General features: G+C 52.0%; 6 protein-coding genes across 6 annotated transcripts, besides 9 other annotated features; all 6 read right to left on the reverse strand.

The window, feature by feature from the left end:
* The first annotated feature begins 190 nt into the window (after positions 1-190).
* Positions 191-244: a microsatellite.
* Positions 198-221: a microsatellite.
* Positions 218-243: a microsatellite.
* A 47-nt stretch (positions 245-291) lies between the features above and the next one.
* On the reverse strand, positions 292-2,295 carry ACLA_054230 (fatty-acid amide hydrolase; the record flags this gene model as incomplete). Its single annotated transcript, XM_001274801.1, has 7 exons — positions 292-816; positions 907-1,030; positions 1,118-1,539; positions 1,590-1,689; positions 1,736-1,809; positions 1,866-1,964; positions 2,017-2,295. The coding sequence occupies 7 exons, from the start codon at positions 2,293-2,295 to the stop codon at positions 292-294; spliced, it is 1,623 nt and encodes a 540-aa protein (XP_001274802.1).
* Positions 2,296-3,202: 907 nt separating this feature from the next.
* On the reverse strand, positions 3,203-4,389 carry ACLA_054240 (putative di-, tri-valent inorganic cation transporter; the record flags this gene model as incomplete). The annotated part of the gene is made up of 6 exons (XM_001274802.1): positions 3,203-3,451; positions 3,508-3,587; positions 3,638-3,860; positions 3,925-4,013; positions 4,060-4,140; positions 4,200-4,389. 6 exons carry the CDS (start codon positions 4,387-4,389, stop codon positions 3,203-3,205), a joined length of 912 nt encoding a protein of 303 aa, XP_001274803.1.
* A 785-nt stretch (positions 4,390-5,174) lies between these two features.
* Positions 5,175-7,466, reverse strand: ACLA_054250 (spore-specific catalase CatA; the record flags this gene model as incomplete). Its single annotated transcript, XM_001274803.1, has 3 exons — positions 5,175-6,734; positions 6,794-7,219; positions 7,290-7,466. The coding sequence occupies 3 exons, from the start codon at positions 7,464-7,466 to the stop codon at positions 5,175-5,177; spliced, it is 2,163 nt and encodes a 720-aa protein (XP_001274804.1).
* Positions 7,467-7,505: 39 nt separating this feature from the next.
* Positions 7,506-7,539: a microsatellite.
* Positions 7,506-7,547: a microsatellite.
* Positions 7,548-8,129: 582 nt separating this feature from the next.
* Positions 8,130-8,185: a microsatellite.
* Positions 8,186-8,231: 46 nt separating this feature from the next.
* ACLA_054260 (AFG1 family ATPase) lies at positions 8,232-10,101 on the reverse strand (the record flags this gene model as incomplete). The annotated part of the gene is made up of 4 exons (XM_001274804.1): positions 8,232-8,579; positions 8,644-9,157; positions 9,222-9,669; positions 9,735-10,101. 4 exons carry the CDS (start codon positions 10,099-10,101, stop codon positions 8,232-8,234), a joined length of 1,677 nt encoding a protein of 558 aa, XP_001274805.1.
* A 982-nt stretch (positions 10,102-11,083) lies between these two features.
* Positions 11,084-13,540, reverse strand: ACLA_054270 (phosphatidylinositol-3-phosphate-binding protein BEM1; the record flags this gene model as incomplete). Its single annotated transcript, XM_001274805.1, has 4 exons — positions 11,084-12,001; positions 12,075-12,872; positions 13,125-13,226; positions 13,535-13,540. The coding sequence occupies 4 exons, from the start codon at positions 13,538-13,540 to the stop codon at positions 11,084-11,086; spliced, it is 1,824 nt and encodes a 607-aa protein (XP_001274806.1).
* Positions 13,541-13,640: 100 nt separating this feature from the next.
* Positions 13,641-13,661: a microsatellite.
* A 323-nt stretch (positions 13,662-13,984) lies between these two features.
* Positions 13,985-14,021: a microsatellite.
* Positions 13,985-14,022: a microsatellite.
* Positions 14,023-16,591: 2,569 nt separating this feature from the next.
* On the reverse strand, positions 16,592-18,265 carry ACLA_054280 (SAC3/GANP domain protein; the record flags this gene model as incomplete). Its single annotated transcript, XM_001274806.1, has 3 exons — positions 16,592-16,808; positions 16,872-18,138; positions 18,199-18,265. 3 exons carry the CDS (start codon positions 18,263-18,265, stop codon positions 16,592-16,594), a joined length of 1,551 nt encoding a protein of 516 aa, XP_001274807.1.
* Positions 18,266-18,449: the final 184 nt, after the last annotated feature.

Below are 18,449 nucleotides of genomic sequence, written 5' to 3' on the forward strand. Positions count from 1 at the left end.
TCTCTTGGTCATGTTCCTTTCTTGTTGTTGGGAGTTTCCCATTTTTTTTTCTTTTTCTTTTCTGCTACCGTGATACCGCTTGATGTATGATTGATTTCCTAACTTGATGCCCCATATGTACGTACCTCATGAATAATGGATATAATAATGATTTCCCCCATCCTTTCTCCCTCCCTTAGATCTACTTACCGATAGAATAGGACAGAGTAGGACAGAGTAGGATAGGATAGGATAGGATAGGATAACAATGCAAGACAAAAAAAGCAAGTCCACCTAAAGCGCCGCCGCAACCTACTCCCTCCCCTGCACAATCTCCGCCACCAACCCGGCCGCAGCAAGCGTCTCCTCGTCCCTATATTTCCTCCCAACCAACTGCAACGCAATCGGCGCATCAACATACCTCTCCGGCTGATACTTCGCCCACTCCCTCGCATCCACCTCGCTGCGCGGCACATACCCGCCATCCACCGCATCCAGCACCGGATCCACCACCAGCCCGCTGGGAAACACCGCCCCGGGCTGGTCGAGGATATTCCACACCGCGGTGTAATTCCAGTAGTGTGACTCGCCGAAGACGGCCGCGACGCCCGGGTACACGGGACACAGGATGAAGTCGACGCCGCGCGCGCGCATGAGCGCGTGGTATGCGTCGCGGTAGCTGTCGCGCTGGCAGTTCAGCGCCCAATTCTCGGGGATGCTGAGCGGGGTGGCGCGGCTGAAGTTGAGGGCCCATTCGGTGAGTGGAAGGAGGGGCTCGTTGCTGGCGGCGAAGACGACCCGTTGGTTTGCGGCCGCGTCGGGGAAGTAGAGGGTTGACTGTTTTTTTGGGGGGGGTGGGGAGGTTAGTTTAGTGGGGGAGAGAAAGGGTATGGAGGAGGGGAGGGGAGGGGGATAGGAGGGACGTACGACTATCTCCCAGCCGTGGTCGTGGCGGTGCGGTTCCCAGTCTACGACGTTGATGCCGGCTGCGAGGAGCTTTTCTTTGGCGTGTTGGAGGGCCCGGGTGATGGGTGGGTGGGGGCGCACGCATCTGGTTGCGGGTTTTTTTTTGCAGTCAGTTGTAGGCCTCTTGCACTGGCTCATATGAATTGGTTAGAGGAGAGGGAAAGGGACATACCCATCGTCCCACATGATGCCCACGGTCATGTTGCGGGTGGGCGCAACGCGCTTCCAGGGAATAGGGACGAGAGACGTCTCAATCTCCCATGGCTCCTGATCGATGAGGGCGCGCTGGAAGAGATCGAGATCCTCGATGCTCTGGCTTGCCAGGGGGCCTAGGGTACCCCGGATCGACTCCTGTCCGGGGCAGGGGATCTTGGTCCCCACCCCGGGGTTTCGAAGGGTCGTCGGACGGAACCCGTAGGCGCCACAGAAGCCGGCAGGGCTGCGGATAGACCCGCCGATGTCTGTGCCTACACCGAGTGGAGCGCATTTGAAGCCCATCGAGGCGCCTTCGCCGCCGGATGAGCCGCCAGCGGTCAGGGTACGGTTGTATGGGTTTACTGTAGGGCCGGTGAGGTTGTTGTCGCAGCATAGATGCTTCAATGATTGTTTAGTTCTGTATCAATGAGGGTGGATAGAGTACATACCATCAATGATTGTGGCTGGTTTGTCCGTACGTGGAACACGGCGCCTGCCTTTCGGAGATACTGTAGAAGCAACGCATCTTCGCTTGCTATCTCATCCACCCTGTCGCTGTCAGCTCGTAGCTGTATTGCCAGATATTCGGACGTACCATGCCGCGAAGCCCGCGTTGCAGGTTCGGCCCTTGAGCCCAATGTGCTCTTTTACGCTGATAGGAACCCCGTGCTACGCATTAATTATCGTTAGGGTTATACTAATCATGTCTTACTGATCAAACGTACCAGCGGTCCAACTAGCTTTCCTGTCCGTCTGTAGTGCGCATCAAGCTCTCTCGCTCTGGCAATGGCTTCATCTGCCATGAACTCTGTTGCAAAATTAAGCTGGGGGCTGTTAGCACTCTGCCTCAGAGGTAGTGATCCGTGCACAGCATACCAGCTGGTGACCCAATACAGCTCGTTTGAGGAATGCGACAACCACTTCTTCGGCAGTCAACATGCCCGCAGCCATCCCAGCCACAAGCGCTGTAGCAGACTTCTCGGTGATGGAGATCTCTCTATCACTGAGGACGCCACTCTTCCGAGGGAAGTCCTCGACATTTTTCTGGTCTGCTGGGGGGAGCTTATCTGCGGAGACAAGCCATTGCTTTGGTATGGAGTTTTGAAGTAAGTCTTTAGCTTTGCGGGCTTGACCTTCCCAATTCTCGGTAGACATGCTGTACTGATGGCAATGATAGAATGATCAGAGTCTGGCGTCGAGCGGCCGGATGCGAGCACGATAGGGCAGATTAGGATACATCTTATACCCCTCACAAGAAGATAGTTACATAGATAAGCATCCTGGTAACCTCGTCACATTCTAGGAACTTGCTGCACTTGTCGGTCCTTGCGTCGCGGAACCGGAACGCGGTGACGAGTCCCAATCAACAGATGCCGCTCTTCTCCGTGACTCCGAGTTGGAGAACCGATCTTGGAGATAGGCGGCTTTGTAAGGTGGAGAAGCTCTTATCTGCGATGGTTCACAGCTAAGAATGATCACGAACACCAATCTTTGTCCTTTTCGAGTTCTTGTGCCATGGTAGCACCGGGTGTCATTGGCTCTGCCTGGAAGAGGGGGGGCGCCAGGGCGTATCAGTTGCCCTTTGCGTGCTGATGTGACTCTCTAAGATAGCAGTCGACATCTTTCCAGTTCACAATGATCTCTGATATAAATGTCAATACGTCATTTTCTTCCAGATAGCTCTGCGACTCCTAACTCGCACCCAATCAAAATAGTGCTCGGATAGTGACCTCCACGCTACCAGGCCAACAAGTAGCATCGCTCCTCTATAGCTCGGCGGAATCGTTCCGCAAGAGAAGCGGAGAAGGTGGAGATATGGAGAACCGAGGATTTAATAGTACAAGCCAAGGACGAGACGGAGGATGATGGATTGGAGATCTGGGGTAGCAGCAGAGAGGAACAAAGAGAAGTGAGAAATGCTCTAATGAATGATGGATGAGGGTCAGGTGACAAGGGATGACTTGTCTTGACCTGAGCTCGCCCAGCATCTCGACTTGACTTCCACAATGCTAAGAAAGAATAAATAAGCCAGCTCGGTATCCCTCAAGGATCAAGGCTTCTGTTATTCGTCCCCTTTACTGTCCTCTGGACCCATCCGCTCAGGCACCACGATGACCCCTGCTGGTGCAATATCTGGCTGGAGAGCAACCGACTGAATATCGTACTTCTGGAAGCATGCATTGATTCGACGCGTCAACTCAATGAACTCAGGAGCTGATTGATCCGAGACAGCTGCGTTGACGAAGGCCAAGGACTTGTGCTGGTGGATATGCCAGACGTAGAGTTCCTGAATGAATAATACGCCAGGTATCTATCCCAGCTGTGATCAGAAATGAGATAGCAAACATGCCAGATGGCGTCTCTTACCTTCTCCAAGTCGTTCTTGATATCGTTTGGATCGACACCAGGGGGTGCGCTTCCTAGAAGCATATAACCAGATCTTCGCACTGTTTCCCCAGTCAGTGTCATCCAGCGCCGACTGCCGAATACAACATACACAATGGAAGAGAGGATAGGGTTAGCATGATAGCGATCCCAAGGCTGATTCCGGGATCAGCATAGTATCGGCCTTCATAATGCGTCAGCCATATCACTAAGGCTGCGACTATAACACCAAGGTTGTTGGCTGCATCGCCAACGACATGGAGCAGGGGGCCCATCATTTCTAAATCATGGCAGCTAAGTTTCATTCGAGCTTTGTTTATCAGACGACTGCCCCCCTGCTAGTGACACAGTCAGCTCTCCTCGCCAAAATGATGATATAGCAAAACCCGCCTGACAAACCTTGGCTATCCTTGCTTCGATTCCAGACTCCATGGACGACTCCGACGGAAGAGGCTCTAGCGCTCGTTCGTGATGATGGGCATGGTGCTCTGTACACCATCAATAAGATACCTCAAGACCAAACAACAACCATACCATGGAGGACCAATGCACTGAGAGCATTAAGCCCCAGCCCAACACATCCCACAACAAGCACCAACTTCGGATTCTCAACCTCTACCCGCCCGTTCAAGTTCAGCCAAATCCACACATATACACCAACCGAGATCACCAACCGTGCAACCAGATAAACCGTTCCACAGACTGCAGGAGAACACTGATCCCCAGCGCAAACAGCAGAGCTCCATTAAAGAAAGCCCCCAGTAACGGGGCCCGCTGCCACCCAAAAGCCAACGTCTTCGGCGCATCTTCGGTCTCGGACACCTTCCTGCTTATCAGAATCGATGTGCCAGTGTACATTTGCATTGTTGCTCGGCGGAGAAAAAGGGGGGGAGGGAAGGGTCATCGTTCCCACCTTCAGCGCCAGCAAGGCGATGGCGAACCCGATCAGGTCGTTCAGCTGCGCGGTTTAGCATATGACACCTCGCCCTAATTTCTTCAGAAGGGTCAATACGTAGTGGAATGCGTCTGCCACCAGGGCGAGTGAGTGCGTGTATAAACCGACTGGACTCGTTAGCCGTTGCCTGTTAGAAGCCAACCGGGGCAGATGTACTTGAGATCTCGGCCAGGAAGAAACAGGACGAGAGCCCGATCACGACCATCAAGCGCTGGGAGCGCGAGATGTTGACATTCATCTTTTGATAGCGAGTTTATCGGCTCGAGGTTGCTGGTTGAGGAGAAGCAGAGGGGGGTTTCCCCCCCCCCCCTTTGTGCCGGTTTAGAGGGACGTGTGTGGGAGACGGCGGCTTCCTTCTGCCCCCCTCTGCCTGCACTCCGTGTAACTGCATGCTTATCGGGTGGTTGCAGAGCTGTGCAATTAATATGGGACGGTTAAGGAGGGCCGAGCATGAGATATGGCTGTCGTGCCGTTTGATCCCTCCAACCAGTTTCGGGTTTATGCATGATTCCGATATACAGCCCACTAACGGGCCCATGCCCAGCAAGTGGGATTTTACTTCGGACTTCTACCGGCAGGAAGATGGAGGTTACATGAAAGTTTGAATTATATATTATTGGCTCCTTTATTTAGGGTTACAACGAAGGCATCGAGCATGAGTATCATGTGTGAGGGTCATAGCACGTTGAAGAAATTAAGCAGCAACCTCATCGACCAGGCCGTCCAGCTCTCTTTGCCAATTCCTGTGTCTTGAGATGTGCCAGATAAATTGCTCCGCAAAGCCTTTGCTATCCTTGCTGGCATTAGCAGAGACCTTCAGATGCTCATTCGCCGGACCATTGGTAGTGATCACACCGTAGCTCTGCACGACACCGCCAGAGCTCGCGGCATACTTGACGCTGTCAAGGTTGATTTGCTTCCGAATAAATTCCACGGCTTCATTGAGACCCGCGATGGCTTTGAGATGCGCAAAGGACTCGGTGATCCAGTACTTGGCGACGCCGTTCTTGCTCAGGGCCGCAATGTGCTTCTGACCGCCGGGGATGAACACCGCGTCGAAGAGCGTCGACCGCATACCGGCGAAGTGATGCTCGGGAATGACCTTTTCGCCTGTCTCGGCTGTCACGCCCTGGCGTTGAGGGCCGATGGTGAAGACGAAAGCCTTCTGTTTCTGCAGGGTCTCCTTCATCGCCTTATACGAGGCGTAGTCGAAGCCGTCGGCGATGAGGATGGCGATACGCCGGGTGGTGATGACGGCGCTGTCAGACAGGTACTCGAGCTGACTCAGGCCCTTGGTCTTCTGGCCCTTGTTCTCCTTGGGTGCCTTTTCGGGGGTATCGCCGCCGACGTTCTTGGCTACTGTTTGGGCGAGCTCCAGGTCGACGACGGCGAGACGCTCTGCGAGTCGCTTGTAAACGATCTCCTCGTCACAGTGGTCGAGCTCGAAGGAGAAGGCCTTGGCGACATGCATCTTCTCAATGGGGGAGAGGGAGTTGTAGAAGAGCTGGGCTTGGTTGTAGTGCTCCTTGAACTTGGCTGAGAAATGGCGTCCTTTCGTGCCCTGCTGCTTCTCGGGGTAGCTTGTGAATCCGCCCTGGGCTGCCGAGGCAGGGGGGTTGGCCCCGTAGCGGTTAGGCCAGTAATTAACCTTGCCCTTGGTGATGCGGTGTCTCATAGCTCCGTCGCGGTTAACCAAACTCGCGTAGGGGCATACGGGACGGTTGATGGGCAATTCTTCCCAGTTGGGGCCGAGTCGAGAGATCTGTGTGTCAAAGTAGGAAAAGTTCCGGCCTTGCAGTAGAGGGTCGTCCGAGAAGTCAACACCAGGCACGATGTGGCTGGTACAGAAGGCGACCTGCTCAGTCTGGGTGAAGAACTCATCGATGTTGCGGTTGAGCTCCATCTCGCCAATATACTCGATCGGAACCAGCTCCTCGGGCCAGATCTTGGTGGCATCCAGGATATCAAACTCAAAATCATGTTGCTTCTCCTCGGGAATAGCCTGGATGCCGAATTTCCACTTAGGGAAATGGCCCGCGTCAATGGCATCCATCAAGTCCTTGCGGTGGAAATCCGGATCTTGACCACAGATCTTGAGGGCTTCATCCCAGACGAGCGAGTGCACCCCAAGTTCCGGGAGGAAGTAGAACTTGACGAAATGCCGCTTGCCCTCAGCGTTAATCAGGGAGTAAGTATTGACGCCGAAGCCTTGCATCATACGGAGCGAACGAGGGATAGCCCGATCAGACATGACCTGCCCAAGTCAGCCTCTCAAATCACCTTCCCCAACTCACACCAGAACGCAAAACATACCCATTGCTGCATATGCGTGGTCTCGGAGTGCATATACATAAAGTCCCAGAAGTTATTATGCGCACTCTGGCCCTGGGGGATCTCATTATGCGGCTCCGGCTTGACCGCATGGATCACATCGGGAAACTTCATCGCATCCTGGATAAAGAACACAGGGATGTTATTCCCCACGATATCCCAGTTGCCCTCGTCCGTGTACATCTTCACCGCAAAGCCGCGCACGTCGCGCACCGTGTCCGCACTCCCCTTGCTGCCCTGCACGGTTGAGAACCGCACGAACAGCGGCGTCTCGCGCGAGGTGTCCGTCAGCACCCCCGCCGTCGTCAGGTGGCTGATCCCCCTGTGCAGTCGGAAGGTGCCGAAGGCGCCGACGCCGCGCGCATGCACGACTCGCTCGGGGATGCGCTCGTGGTCGAACCGCATGATCTATGCTCCTCGTCTCAGTCGCTTGCATTCAAGTGCCGAATAGCACGCGGAATATCATGGCCGTCCATACCTTCTCCCGGGCAATCGGGTCCTCCAGCAGCGACGGGCCATTGTTCTTGTCGTCGACGACGCGCAGCCAGTGATCCGGGTCGGAGATCTTGATCCCAAAGTCGGTGGTCATGTGCTGTTTATCGTCGATTTCGACAGTATCACGTTGTAGATCCGCGTCCTTGCTTGATTGCGCCATGTTTCTTCTCTTTTCCTCACTGGCTGATATTCAAAAGGTAAAAAAAAAAAAAAAAAAAAAAAAAAAAAAAAAAAGAACAAACGTACTCGTGGAGTTAGTCTAGAGAGTCAAATCAACCCACGACCACGATCCCGTTGTACCCAACACGCCATATAAATATAAATCCGAACCCTCCTTTCCCCCCCAAACGACACAAATGATGCAATAGAAATCCCTCCCTTCCATCCCCGATGACATCGTCACTCTCTTCATTCAGCGCAAACGTCTGTACCCTGTGCAGGTACCTGACCAGTTAGAAAACGCATTCTGCGCAGTGGTGACGCGAGGAAACGTAAATCCCTACCCAAGTTTTGGGCCAGAGCCCACGGTCCCATCTGGCACGATCGGCCCCCGTGGAGCAAGAAACCTGCTTATGTATGTATGCATAGTTTGCGCACTTCGCAGGGCCAAGGGGCTCTACCTCTTGGTCCCCTCTCTTCGATCGTTAGTGACCGAGTTTGTCGAATACATCAGGGCCTATTGAATTGCAACTAGTGCATTACAAAGCGAGGGTCTGGGTCGGGATGCCATCTTCTAGGCTATTGTCTGGCGGTGGTTCGTACTTCGAACTGGTTACTTCTGGGGGACTGCGGATGACGTCATGACGCAGGAACCAGAATGTGGGTTTATGTACATAAGTGTTTGTATGTATATGCATATCTATATAGTATATGAATCTGGGGGACGCCTCATCTATACAAATGTCCGCTCGGCATGGGGACATAACTACATGTTATCCTCACTCCAGTGACTCCTCGACCTTTGCCACGCATCGTGCTCACTCTTCCCCTCCTCAAGCGTCTTCCCCACGCCCAGCCCGCGCTCCACCCACTCCTTGCTGCCCATCTCGTGGAGGCGGGACAGGGCGCGCGCAAACGCGAACCGTTCCTCGTCACCGCTGAAGATGGATGTGGTCTTGAGCGCCTGCATGGAGAGACCCAGGTCATCCATCATCATGCGCATTGCGTCGGACAGGTCGGAGTGGTCGCCGCTGTCTTCGAGGGAGGTCTTGACTTCCTGCTCGGACATGAAGAGGTTGGGCAGGGCGACGGCTGTGGTGAGGACTAGTTTGGCCTAATGGGGATATTAGCATGGTTTTAATCTAGGACTTAAGAGCTCGACGGGAGGGGTGACATACCCTGCTCTCGTAGACGGCGTCAATGAAGGTGATGAAGCGACGGGCCAGATCCCGCTGATGCAGCGTCATGCCCGGCACATCCGTCACGATGAAGGCGTCATAGTTGCGCACCAGCTCCAGATAGTCGGCTGCACCGGTGGCACTGCCGATGAGCTGCTGGAATGTGAAATGGGCGGCCTTGCCGCTGGCCGAGGGGACCTCAATCTTACGACCCCAGACCTCCTGTGTCTCGGGATGAGGCGGGTCGTTGGGATCGCCGAGGAACTCGAACCACTTCTGCGCGTGGCGATCGGCCTCGGGGCCAAGAGGGTGGTAGTAGACGGCCGCTGGCGGACGGGGGATCTTGCGGTAGTCGGTGGGTGAGTTTAGGTTGATCACTGTCAAAGCCGTCTGGAGGAGCTTGATACAGGGGATGAAGGACTCGCGCTGAATGCCGTTCCTGTAGAGATCGTTGGGATGCCGGTTCGAGGTTGTAACGAGCACAACACCATGCGACATGAGCAGTTCGAGGAGTCTTAAAAGCTACAAGTTAGCACACATCTAGCCCTCTCTCCAGCCGGTCCAACCAACAAACATACCTCCGTAAGATCATCGCATCAGCCACATCCGTACACTGAAACTCATCGAAACACAGCACGCTGGACAACTCGGCAATATCGGCCGCCACCATGGGCAGCGCGTCAAAATCATTCCCATACCGCATCTTCACCACATGCATGCGCTTATGCACATCCTGCATGAAGTTATGGAAATGGATGCGTGACTTCGACTGGATATTCGCCGGTAGCGTTTCATAGAACAGATCCATGAGCATCGTCTTCCCGCACCCGACATCCCCATACATATACAACCCCTTGGGCAAGGTCTCCGGGATCTTCGTCTCGTCCTTCGCGGGCTTCCGCCCGAACAACGATCCCAGGAACGACTGCGGCTTCGGGTCCAACGACTCCACGCTCGGGTGAACCACCGCCGGCGGCGTATACTGCTTCAGCACCTCGTACAAATCCTGCAGCTCCTGAATAATCTCTGCACACGCCATCAGCAACCCCCATCATCCCTCGCACCTCACAAATGAAAGAAATGAAACCTACCCCTCTGATGCGGATCATCCCGCAACCGCCCCTGCTGCACCCGCGCCTCATACTCCCCCAGGGGCCCACCACCGCCTAGCCTCGCCGACGCAACCTCCGTCGCCTGCGCAATCGGCCCCGACCCCCGCTCCTCAGCCTCAGCCGCAGCCGCAGCCCCCGTCGCAAACCGGCGCAGCTCCGATCTCCGGACGCGCACATCTCGCGCACTTAAATTCCCACTCCGAGCCGCGCACGCCCGACGCGGAGCAGCACCGCTGTGTACATTGCGTCTGCACTCGTGTATGCGCGCGCTGCGTGCGACGACGGGCCTGGATCCGCGGAGGGCGGCTGGCAGGGTCTCGGCGCAGAGTTTCGCGGGGCGGGCCATTGTATTTTATCCTGCGGTGTTGTGTATACGGGCCAGACAGGGTATGTGTATTCGAGGCGTAGATCCCGTGGAGGATTGAATTGGTGCTGATCGGGTATAGGTTATAGGTTATACTCCGTACGCTACTGTCATAGAGCGGACAAGCGGGGAAAAGTGAAGATGGATGGTGTGTCACTTGTCAACAAAGGGGATGAGGTTGGATACGTAGGGCCGACGGGGTATATTCCTCGCGTGTTCGGGCCGGATAGAGGAATAGAACGGCGGGATGAGGATTTTTCGACTCAGAGAGCCCCGGAACAGAGTTGCAGAGAGGAATCAAGAATCAAGAATCAAGAACTCCCATCGGCAACTGCGTTGGCCTGAGGCGAAAAAGAACCGCGGGATTTCCGACGGCCGAGATCATGTGACTCAGGACCCGGCATGCAGCGGCGGATTTGGCATGGCCGTTGTTCACTATGCTATTATTGCTGATTATTATAAGTAAAAACACGCAGAATAAGGGCTATGCGACTGATGTAGGTAGAAAGCCTACATATATCGGTGTATATATGCAAAGAGACATATGTACATGTGTTGCGACGAAATGTCAAAATGGGTATGAAAACATCGCAGGCCGTCATTTGCCCACGAAGATGAGATATCAAACAAATAGAAAAGAAAAAAAAAAATACATATCAGCATAAGCATCAAACATGTCGGACATGTCTCGCTCCCGTCATCTCTCAACCACATCATCAATCAAATAAAAGACGCTCAAAGGACTATTTTGTCAGGGTAAATCAGAAGGAAGCCCCAAAACACCGTACACCGTATCCCCCACCAATTTTAATGGAGGAAGAGTTCGAAAGGATTAAATGAGGCAAAAGGCACAAGCGATGAGAGAAAAAAAAAAAAAAACAAAGGGAACAATCTATCGCGAACGTGGGAAATCATGATTCTATGCATGTTCACATGGTCAAGAAAAAGGAAGGGCGAGACTCTCTTAGGCGAGCCCAACGTATAGCGTAAGTTTGGAGTTTCGTTGAATGGCGGTGTCCAGATCACTGTCGCTGGCAAGATCCACATAACTGCCCGAGGGCTCATCTTTGTATTGTACCACGATTTCCTCGTTGACTTTAAGACGATCCACAAGTTTCTCGTGGAGTTGCTGGAAACTGATGTCGCTGGAGACACGGATGGCAATCAGATCGTCTTGGAAGAAGACTTTGACTTTCATCGCACTACCGCTGGAGGCCGTCGAGACCTGGGTGAGAGAGCTGGGCTGCCGGTTCATCTGCGTAGGCCGATCGCTTGGGAGTGACAGGGACGGCTGGTTGCGCTGGTGTGAGGTCCGGTCAGGGTGTGCGGTCATCTGCGCCTGGGAAGACTGGCGCGACGCGCTGCGCGACGGTTCTTGTGTGGAAGAATGATGCGAACCACCGGAATACCGAGCATCTTCCCCGAATGCGCTAGGGTCGATTTCGAAGTCGTTGAGCCGGGGCGCAAACAACTGACGGACCAGCTGGCAGCGAGAAATATGAGGGGGCATGGCGAGGAGCTTCTTGATGTATTCGTCCAGATTCTGTCGTCGTCCATTGGAGATGGCATCAGTGACATGGGTCACAGGTCCTGGCATGAAAGGCAGTGTCCGGGGCTTCCCACGATTTCCGGCCTCGTCATCGAACTGAGTCAAGAGCGCAATCTGAAAGTCGTAAAAGTCGTGATAATAGCGAGACAATTCCCAGCAGCGCCCGTCCTCCATCTTCGCCTCAATGATATACCAATACTTGTCGTTGTCGAAGCAGTACCGAGGGATGGAGGCGGCTACTGGAGCCATCAGAGGCTGCGGGTAAGTCTGCGCCGGCGGTTGCGACAGATGCTGGGGAAGGGAGGCCTTGCTCGCGTTGCGATTGTGGTAGCCCTATTTGTAAACAGAAGGATCAGCACAAGGTCCGGCACGATTTAGGACTCATGTTTCCAGGGCAAAAACTCACGTTGACACTTCCGACCTGGCTCGCATGGCCGGCGCTGTTGCGGCTCATTGACATCTTCTCCATTCCAGAAGTCATGGACTGCATTCCGGAAGGCGTGGGTTCAATCTTGCCGAGCGTAATGCTGCTGTTCTTGTACTCTGCAGTCATTTTCTTCCACTCCTCGACCCGCGGCACACCGGCGCGCTTGACGGCTTCCAGCGGATCGGTCACCGCTTGACCAGTTTGCATATCTCGGAGCTCGATGAACGAGACCGGGATCAGACCAGGGCCACCCAAACGTCCAATCGGCTTCGCAACGAACCATTCTGGGTTGGACTGGGCGATGACAATGATCGCCTCACCTGCTTTCGCATCCAATTCATCCGGTCGCTCCGCCTGAAAATCATATTGGACGATACCATACACCATGGCGCTTGAACTTTTCCCAATGGCCGACATCCTGAGGGGCGCAGGCTGATTCGGTTGATGATGATGTTGTTGTTGTTGTTGTGGCGGCGTGGAAAACTGCTCGGGTGAAGGAAAGGAAGCGAAACCGCGATCTGAGAAACCCGAGTCGTGCGACTCTTTCTTCTTATGAAGCAGGTCGATTGACCCGCCACTATTTCTTTCGTTCTTGCCAATGGCCTCAAAAAAGGAAACGGGCACCAACCCCCTGGCACTAGGGATGAGAGGATTGCACGCTTCGTACCAATCCAAGTCGTCCTCCCTGCTGATAACGTGGAAAAAGTCTCCCTTGCTGAAGGCCAATTCCTGCGTGTTTCCGGGTTCCGGCTGGTAGTCGTAGAGGGCTTTGATCACCTATAGATAGACAAACAGGACGCGCGGTCAATGCCAACTGCCAAGAACCGACAATGCGACTGGAATGAGAGAGGAAGGAGGGTGATGATTCAGAAAAGGAGATAGGCAAGAAGGAGGGAATTGGGAGATATATTTTGCCAACACGCGCAATCTAATGACAAGGCAGATTGTGCTTTGGGCGGCGAAAGGAAAGGGGGCCGGGGCGGTTGGTTTTGTGGTTTACTGTGTAGGAACCAGGATAAAAAGACTCACCTTCTTGGGGGGCAGAATCGCAATGGCTGACTTGGGGGTAATGGAAAGATGGTGGTGGTGAGGTTTGGGGTCTTTTTCCCCTTTGAGCGATCGTCTAATGGCCTAATAATGATTTTAAAAAAACGCGAGTGGTATGTCAATAAAGGATGCCAGAAAAAAAAAATTATAGAAAAGTCAAAATCGCATTTTGAAAGGACCACGATGGGGGGGGGGAAATGATTCTAGAAATTAGAAAAGTCGGAGTCGGAAGAAAAACAGTAAAGTAGCCCAATCGACCATAATCGAGATAAACGAGAGGCGGGGTTGATATTATTATGGTGGAAGCAATAGAAGGGGGGCGCAACCCGGGAGAGTGAAACGAAGGGAGTGTCAAGTTATGTGATCTAAACAGTTTTAAAAAGCGAACATACCTTCATTTTGACCACTTCAGACAAACTAGTGGGATTTGCGCCGAAGATTGTTCGATAGTCGTCGAGGGAGGTTGGGTCTAGGATGAAGAGAAAAGAGAAGAAGCGAAGAGAGAGAGAGAGAGAGAGACTGGGAGGCAAGGCAGGAAGAAGCAATAATATAACGACCCGAAAAGTCAGATGGAAAAAAGAATGGATTCAGATGATCACTTCACAAGAAGCAGGAGAGGAATCAAAATAAGAAAAGAGATTCATACAAAGAAAGAAAAAAAAAAGAGTGTGGGGAGACTGGAGTTGATGTCTCTGTTTGTGAGTGTGTGGGATAAGCAGCAGAAGAAGATGTAGACAAAAGAAAGTGGAGTGTCAGAGAACGTCAGGAAAACAGAAGACAGATGGGAAGATGGGATTATGGTTCGAGTCTCGATCAGGCGATTGCCTGTCTTTTCGTCTTGGTTCTTCTGCTTCTTCTGCTTCTTCTTCTTCTTCTTCTTTCTACCGTGGATGAGTGTACTCTGGTTGTGGATGGCGAAAGAAAAAAAAGTGGTCCGCTTGGGGGAATTTTGGCGCTGTTCCTTCAGCCTGTGGTAAGAGGAAGACAAAGACAGAGGCCTGCTATTGTTGGCAACCACCCCCGGTTGATTCCAGGGATAAATGCTGTAGGCTGGTTGATGATAGATTAATCAACAGAGGTTGAGGAACGCAAAACAGGATATTCAATCAGCGAGTGTGATGAAGGCTGATGAGCGGCAGGTGGTATGAATGGACGTATCCAACTTGTATTTGGGGTGTAATTTTTACCCCAGAGTGAAGAACTCCGTAGGTAGTCCGTAGTACTCTGTACTGGTAAGTAGACAGATGGACCTGAATAATGCCCGGATATTACTGAGGGGCCGGTGGCTGTGAATTTCTACAGCTGAATAGTCGACAGTTTGTGGATGGACCATCAGATGTCGTAAGGCTGATAGGTATCCTTCTTTTGGGATATGATGCAAAATGGTGGCGGGGATTTGCCAACCTCTTGATGGAATTTTGGTCTGGAGTATGTATGAAGGCCGATAGATCAAGGGATCATCAAATTGCCTCAATCCTATGATCTATAATTCTACTGGTATCTATAATTCTATAGAGCATTCAAGTGTCCACTGTCAGAGTGTGAATGAATGCAATTAGTGGAATGTGGATAAGTGAGTTCAGCAAGTGGAGATGACTGTTCTTTTAAAAGTGGCTTATTTTTTCCAAGCACAATAATAGTCTATGGTCGCAAAGTCTAATCATGCTGATCTATAACTACCTACCTAATAACAACCAAATCTGCATTCAACAAGTAGATAGGTAGATAGTAGATACTAGATAGACTTCAACCCCATGAACTCGACCCTTGACGAGAGGTGGTAGTTCTGGAAAATGGTATTGTCGCTGACCATCCAGACTACTGCCCAAGTGGAGCATCCTGTACTTCTTAGACTGCAAAGGACTAAAGGACGAAAGGACTAGTAAAGGTACCTACGGAGTACTTTTCCCACTTCCCAAAATGACTGTACCTTACAGCCCGATACTACTACTACATAGTACTACTGACAGCACACGAGTCAATGCACAAACCCACAGTAATGTGACTGCTCATAATGAGCATTCTGATTTCTCATAACTACGAGTCTCTCGTTCTCCTTGAGTTATTGGTTAGTTTTAACTACTAGCTACAGGCAGAACTATACAGTTTGAGCCAAGACATTTAGAATTTCACACTTTGCCCCCATCCAGCATCTGTGGTTGGCAGCCACATGGGCTTCCAGGAACCACCAATTTCCCTAACCTTTTTTTTTTTTTTTTCTTAGTCTGAACTCCGAACGACGGAGTATCGAGTATCTACGGATTCAACTACCTAAGATTCAAGATTTCGAGATGACGAACCTACTACTAAGTCCTAGACACCAAGCATTCTGATCCTATGGCTTGTGCTTCTTTCGTATAGTTATAGGCCGAGACCGTCTATCAAATTTCAATTCAAGTTCCTCAAGCACAGATAAAATCAATCCCAATGTCTCCCAGACGCTAGACCACTATCCCCCTCCGAAACCGGCCTATCTTTGTCTCACCCAGCTCCGCCCAAACATTGGATATCAATCTACCTACCTACTTGGTAAGTGCAAGTTTGCAGAGTTACCATATTCCGTAGATAGACCATACATCCATGCAGCGTCTTTTGTAAAATCGTAGACTGCGAGTGCGACCAGATGCCACAACCGTGAGTCGTGACAGCCGGCTGCATCGCGAATGCAGGCGCCCCTTGTATGCTCGTCAGATCGGGCCAATCGGGGGTTTGGGTGATTTGTACTCATCTGCGGGATGGCTGCTGGTCGGTATCTAGAGTTCTAGACTACGGTAAGTAGGTAGGTGGTAGATAGGTACAGTACATACATACATCAAGGCATCCGGCAATAGACTGGGAGATAGAGCAATCGGCGATTAATTATGTTGTCATTCCTTACCTGTGGGTTCGGGTGCATCGCTGGGCTGGCGACCTTTGCATGAAGTCGGCGTTGGACAATGCCCTCGTCCAAAAGATTGATCAATGTATCAATCCAGTGCCCTTTGGAGTTTACATGAAAGCAAATGCTCATTGCATGGTCTACTAGAGCCGCCAAAGTCTGAAATAATAACTTTTTGTTTTCGACTAAAAATCTTTAGGTTACGTGAACTAACTAGAACGAGATCCACTCCCACTTCCATCCACACTTCCCATCAACAACGCCGGGACTGTAAAGCAAAATAACACTACTGTTGCTTCCAGAGTCAGGTGAGCATGCGAAGAACATAAACGATGTATGAGAAAGGTCGTCAGAGCCGAGGAGCGTCGGGAACGTCGGTTGGCTTCCACCAGGGGCATTCGTGCCAGTCGGCCGTCTATGTCGTTCAACCAGAGGTAAAAGTAAGAAGAAAAGAAAAGGGGCGAAAAATCAAGATGCAAGGGTATCGAGAGCTGGGGAATCTTGCGGGGAATCAGACATGGCATTGAACAACTGAGGTCGTCAATCCTGGCTGCATGGACGAAAGACGACATCAAATCTGGCCTTTGATATCAACGACGCGGTGGGCTTCCGCCTTGGCCGCCTCAAAGAGTTGGCCAGCCTTGCCGCCAGTAACCAGCCTCACGGACCCATCTCGCTCCTGGAGCATATCATCCGAGGTGTGGTCCAAGATGAATCGAGCGCTTTGCTCATCAGATTCGAAGCCAAGTTCCTCGGTGATGAACCGAATTTTTACATCGGGTTTGTACCTAGGTACGGCAGATTAGCTCACATAAAAGTAAGACAGGACCGCAGCAGCAGAGAGTACTCACGCTTTACAAATGGCTGCAAGGGCGGAGAGTCGTTCACGATCCACGAACATGTCCATCAAGTAAGCTCCCATATTCGGTGTGTCAAGATAAAGCTGGAAGAAACGGTGATAGTTGCCCAAAGCAAGAGCCGAGCGCACATCCAGGGCATGCTTGACAGCAGGATCACGCTTGTCTGCTGCTGTTAGATCGGCCAACGCATCATTCATAGCCGTCCAGTTGCGAGTGTGAATGAAATAAAGAATACGGTACGCCTTGAACTCGGTAGGGTGACCGCCAAGGTTTTGCGCATACAATGCCCGCAGCTGCGTCTGACATTGATTATACTCACCAAGATCTCCCTTCTCGAGCGCAATACGGGCATGGATTTCATACACGCTGACTGTAAACTCGTTCCTGATGCGCTGCACGGTCAAATCTTGCCTCAATGACTTGAACTGGTCGCAGATGTATCCATAGTTGTTATCCTTTTTCCACTTCTTCTTCAACAAATCCAGAGTCTGATACAAAACGGGCAATGGGCGAACGGTATCTGGGTTGGGAGCTGAGGTCAAGCGGAAATAGTTCTTCTCCAGGTCCTGGCACCGCCCGACCACTGGACCCTGATTCGCACCAGGTGAAGGTGAGTCATCGCGGGATGAAGATGGCGAAGATCCAAATCTGGCCCGTGATTCTTCGAAGCGCTTCTTCCGCATCTCCAGATTAGCTTTGGACTTACTTGGGTTCTTATAATCAATACGCTGGCGTTTGTCTGCTGAAGCGTAAGTGGTTCGATCTTCAAGTGCAAGATTGTTGTTAGTCTGCCTCCATGGGGGACAGCTGTCTTTGTCTCCGTGGGAGTACTCAGTCGACTTCCTTTTCTTGGACGCATCTTCGGTCGCTGGTTTCTGAGCAGTAGCTACGAGAGAAGCACTCCATCCAGAGACGGCCGGGTTTGTCAGAATTTTGTTGCGTTCGTTCTGGATCATAACCTGTGGTAGGGGCAAGGCATCCCAGTTGATCGTCTCCAACTGCTCCTTTTCCGCGGCCTCGGTGATTACCGTCTTCAGCTTCGTCTCCATCTCCTGACGTTCAACTCCAGGGATCTGATGCTCCGGTGCGAAGCTTCGTTGTACATAAGATCGAAGGGGTGCTGGCCATTCTACTCTTTTGCGGGAAGGTGCTGGAGTCGTTGATGGCTTCGGCTGAGTCGTCACACTAGGAGCAGAATTTGTTGCGGCGGTATGAGCAAAGCTACGGCGTGCTTGAACGGGAATATATGCTGGGGTTGCTGTAAGCAGAGTCAGTTCACAAAACTCGAAAGATTATCAAGACGGTGGAGTACTCGTACCATGTCCATGAAATGGAGCCGTAGCAGTTGCCGACGCTGTAGCACGCCAGGGTGGGATGGAGCTCATGGCGGTATGGTTTGAAGTCAAAGCACAAAGACAAGAACTGATAGGAAATGAAAAAAAGAAGGAAAGATTCACACAAGAGAAGAGAGAAACTACGAATGGATCAGGCCTCACAGACCTAAAGAGGGTGAATTCTCATTCCACGCCAGTGAAACTGAGGTTGGTAGAATCACCACAAAAATAGCAG

This window comes from Aspergillus clavatus, genomic scaffold (genome assembly GCF_000002715.2).
Source record: "Aspergillus clavatus NRRL 1 1099423829794 genomic scaffold, whole genome shotgun sequence".
In the NCBI taxonomy this organism is placed as follows: domain Eukaryota; kingdom Fungi; phylum Ascomycota; class Eurotiomycetes; order Eurotiales; family Aspergillaceae; genus Aspergillus; species Aspergillus clavatus.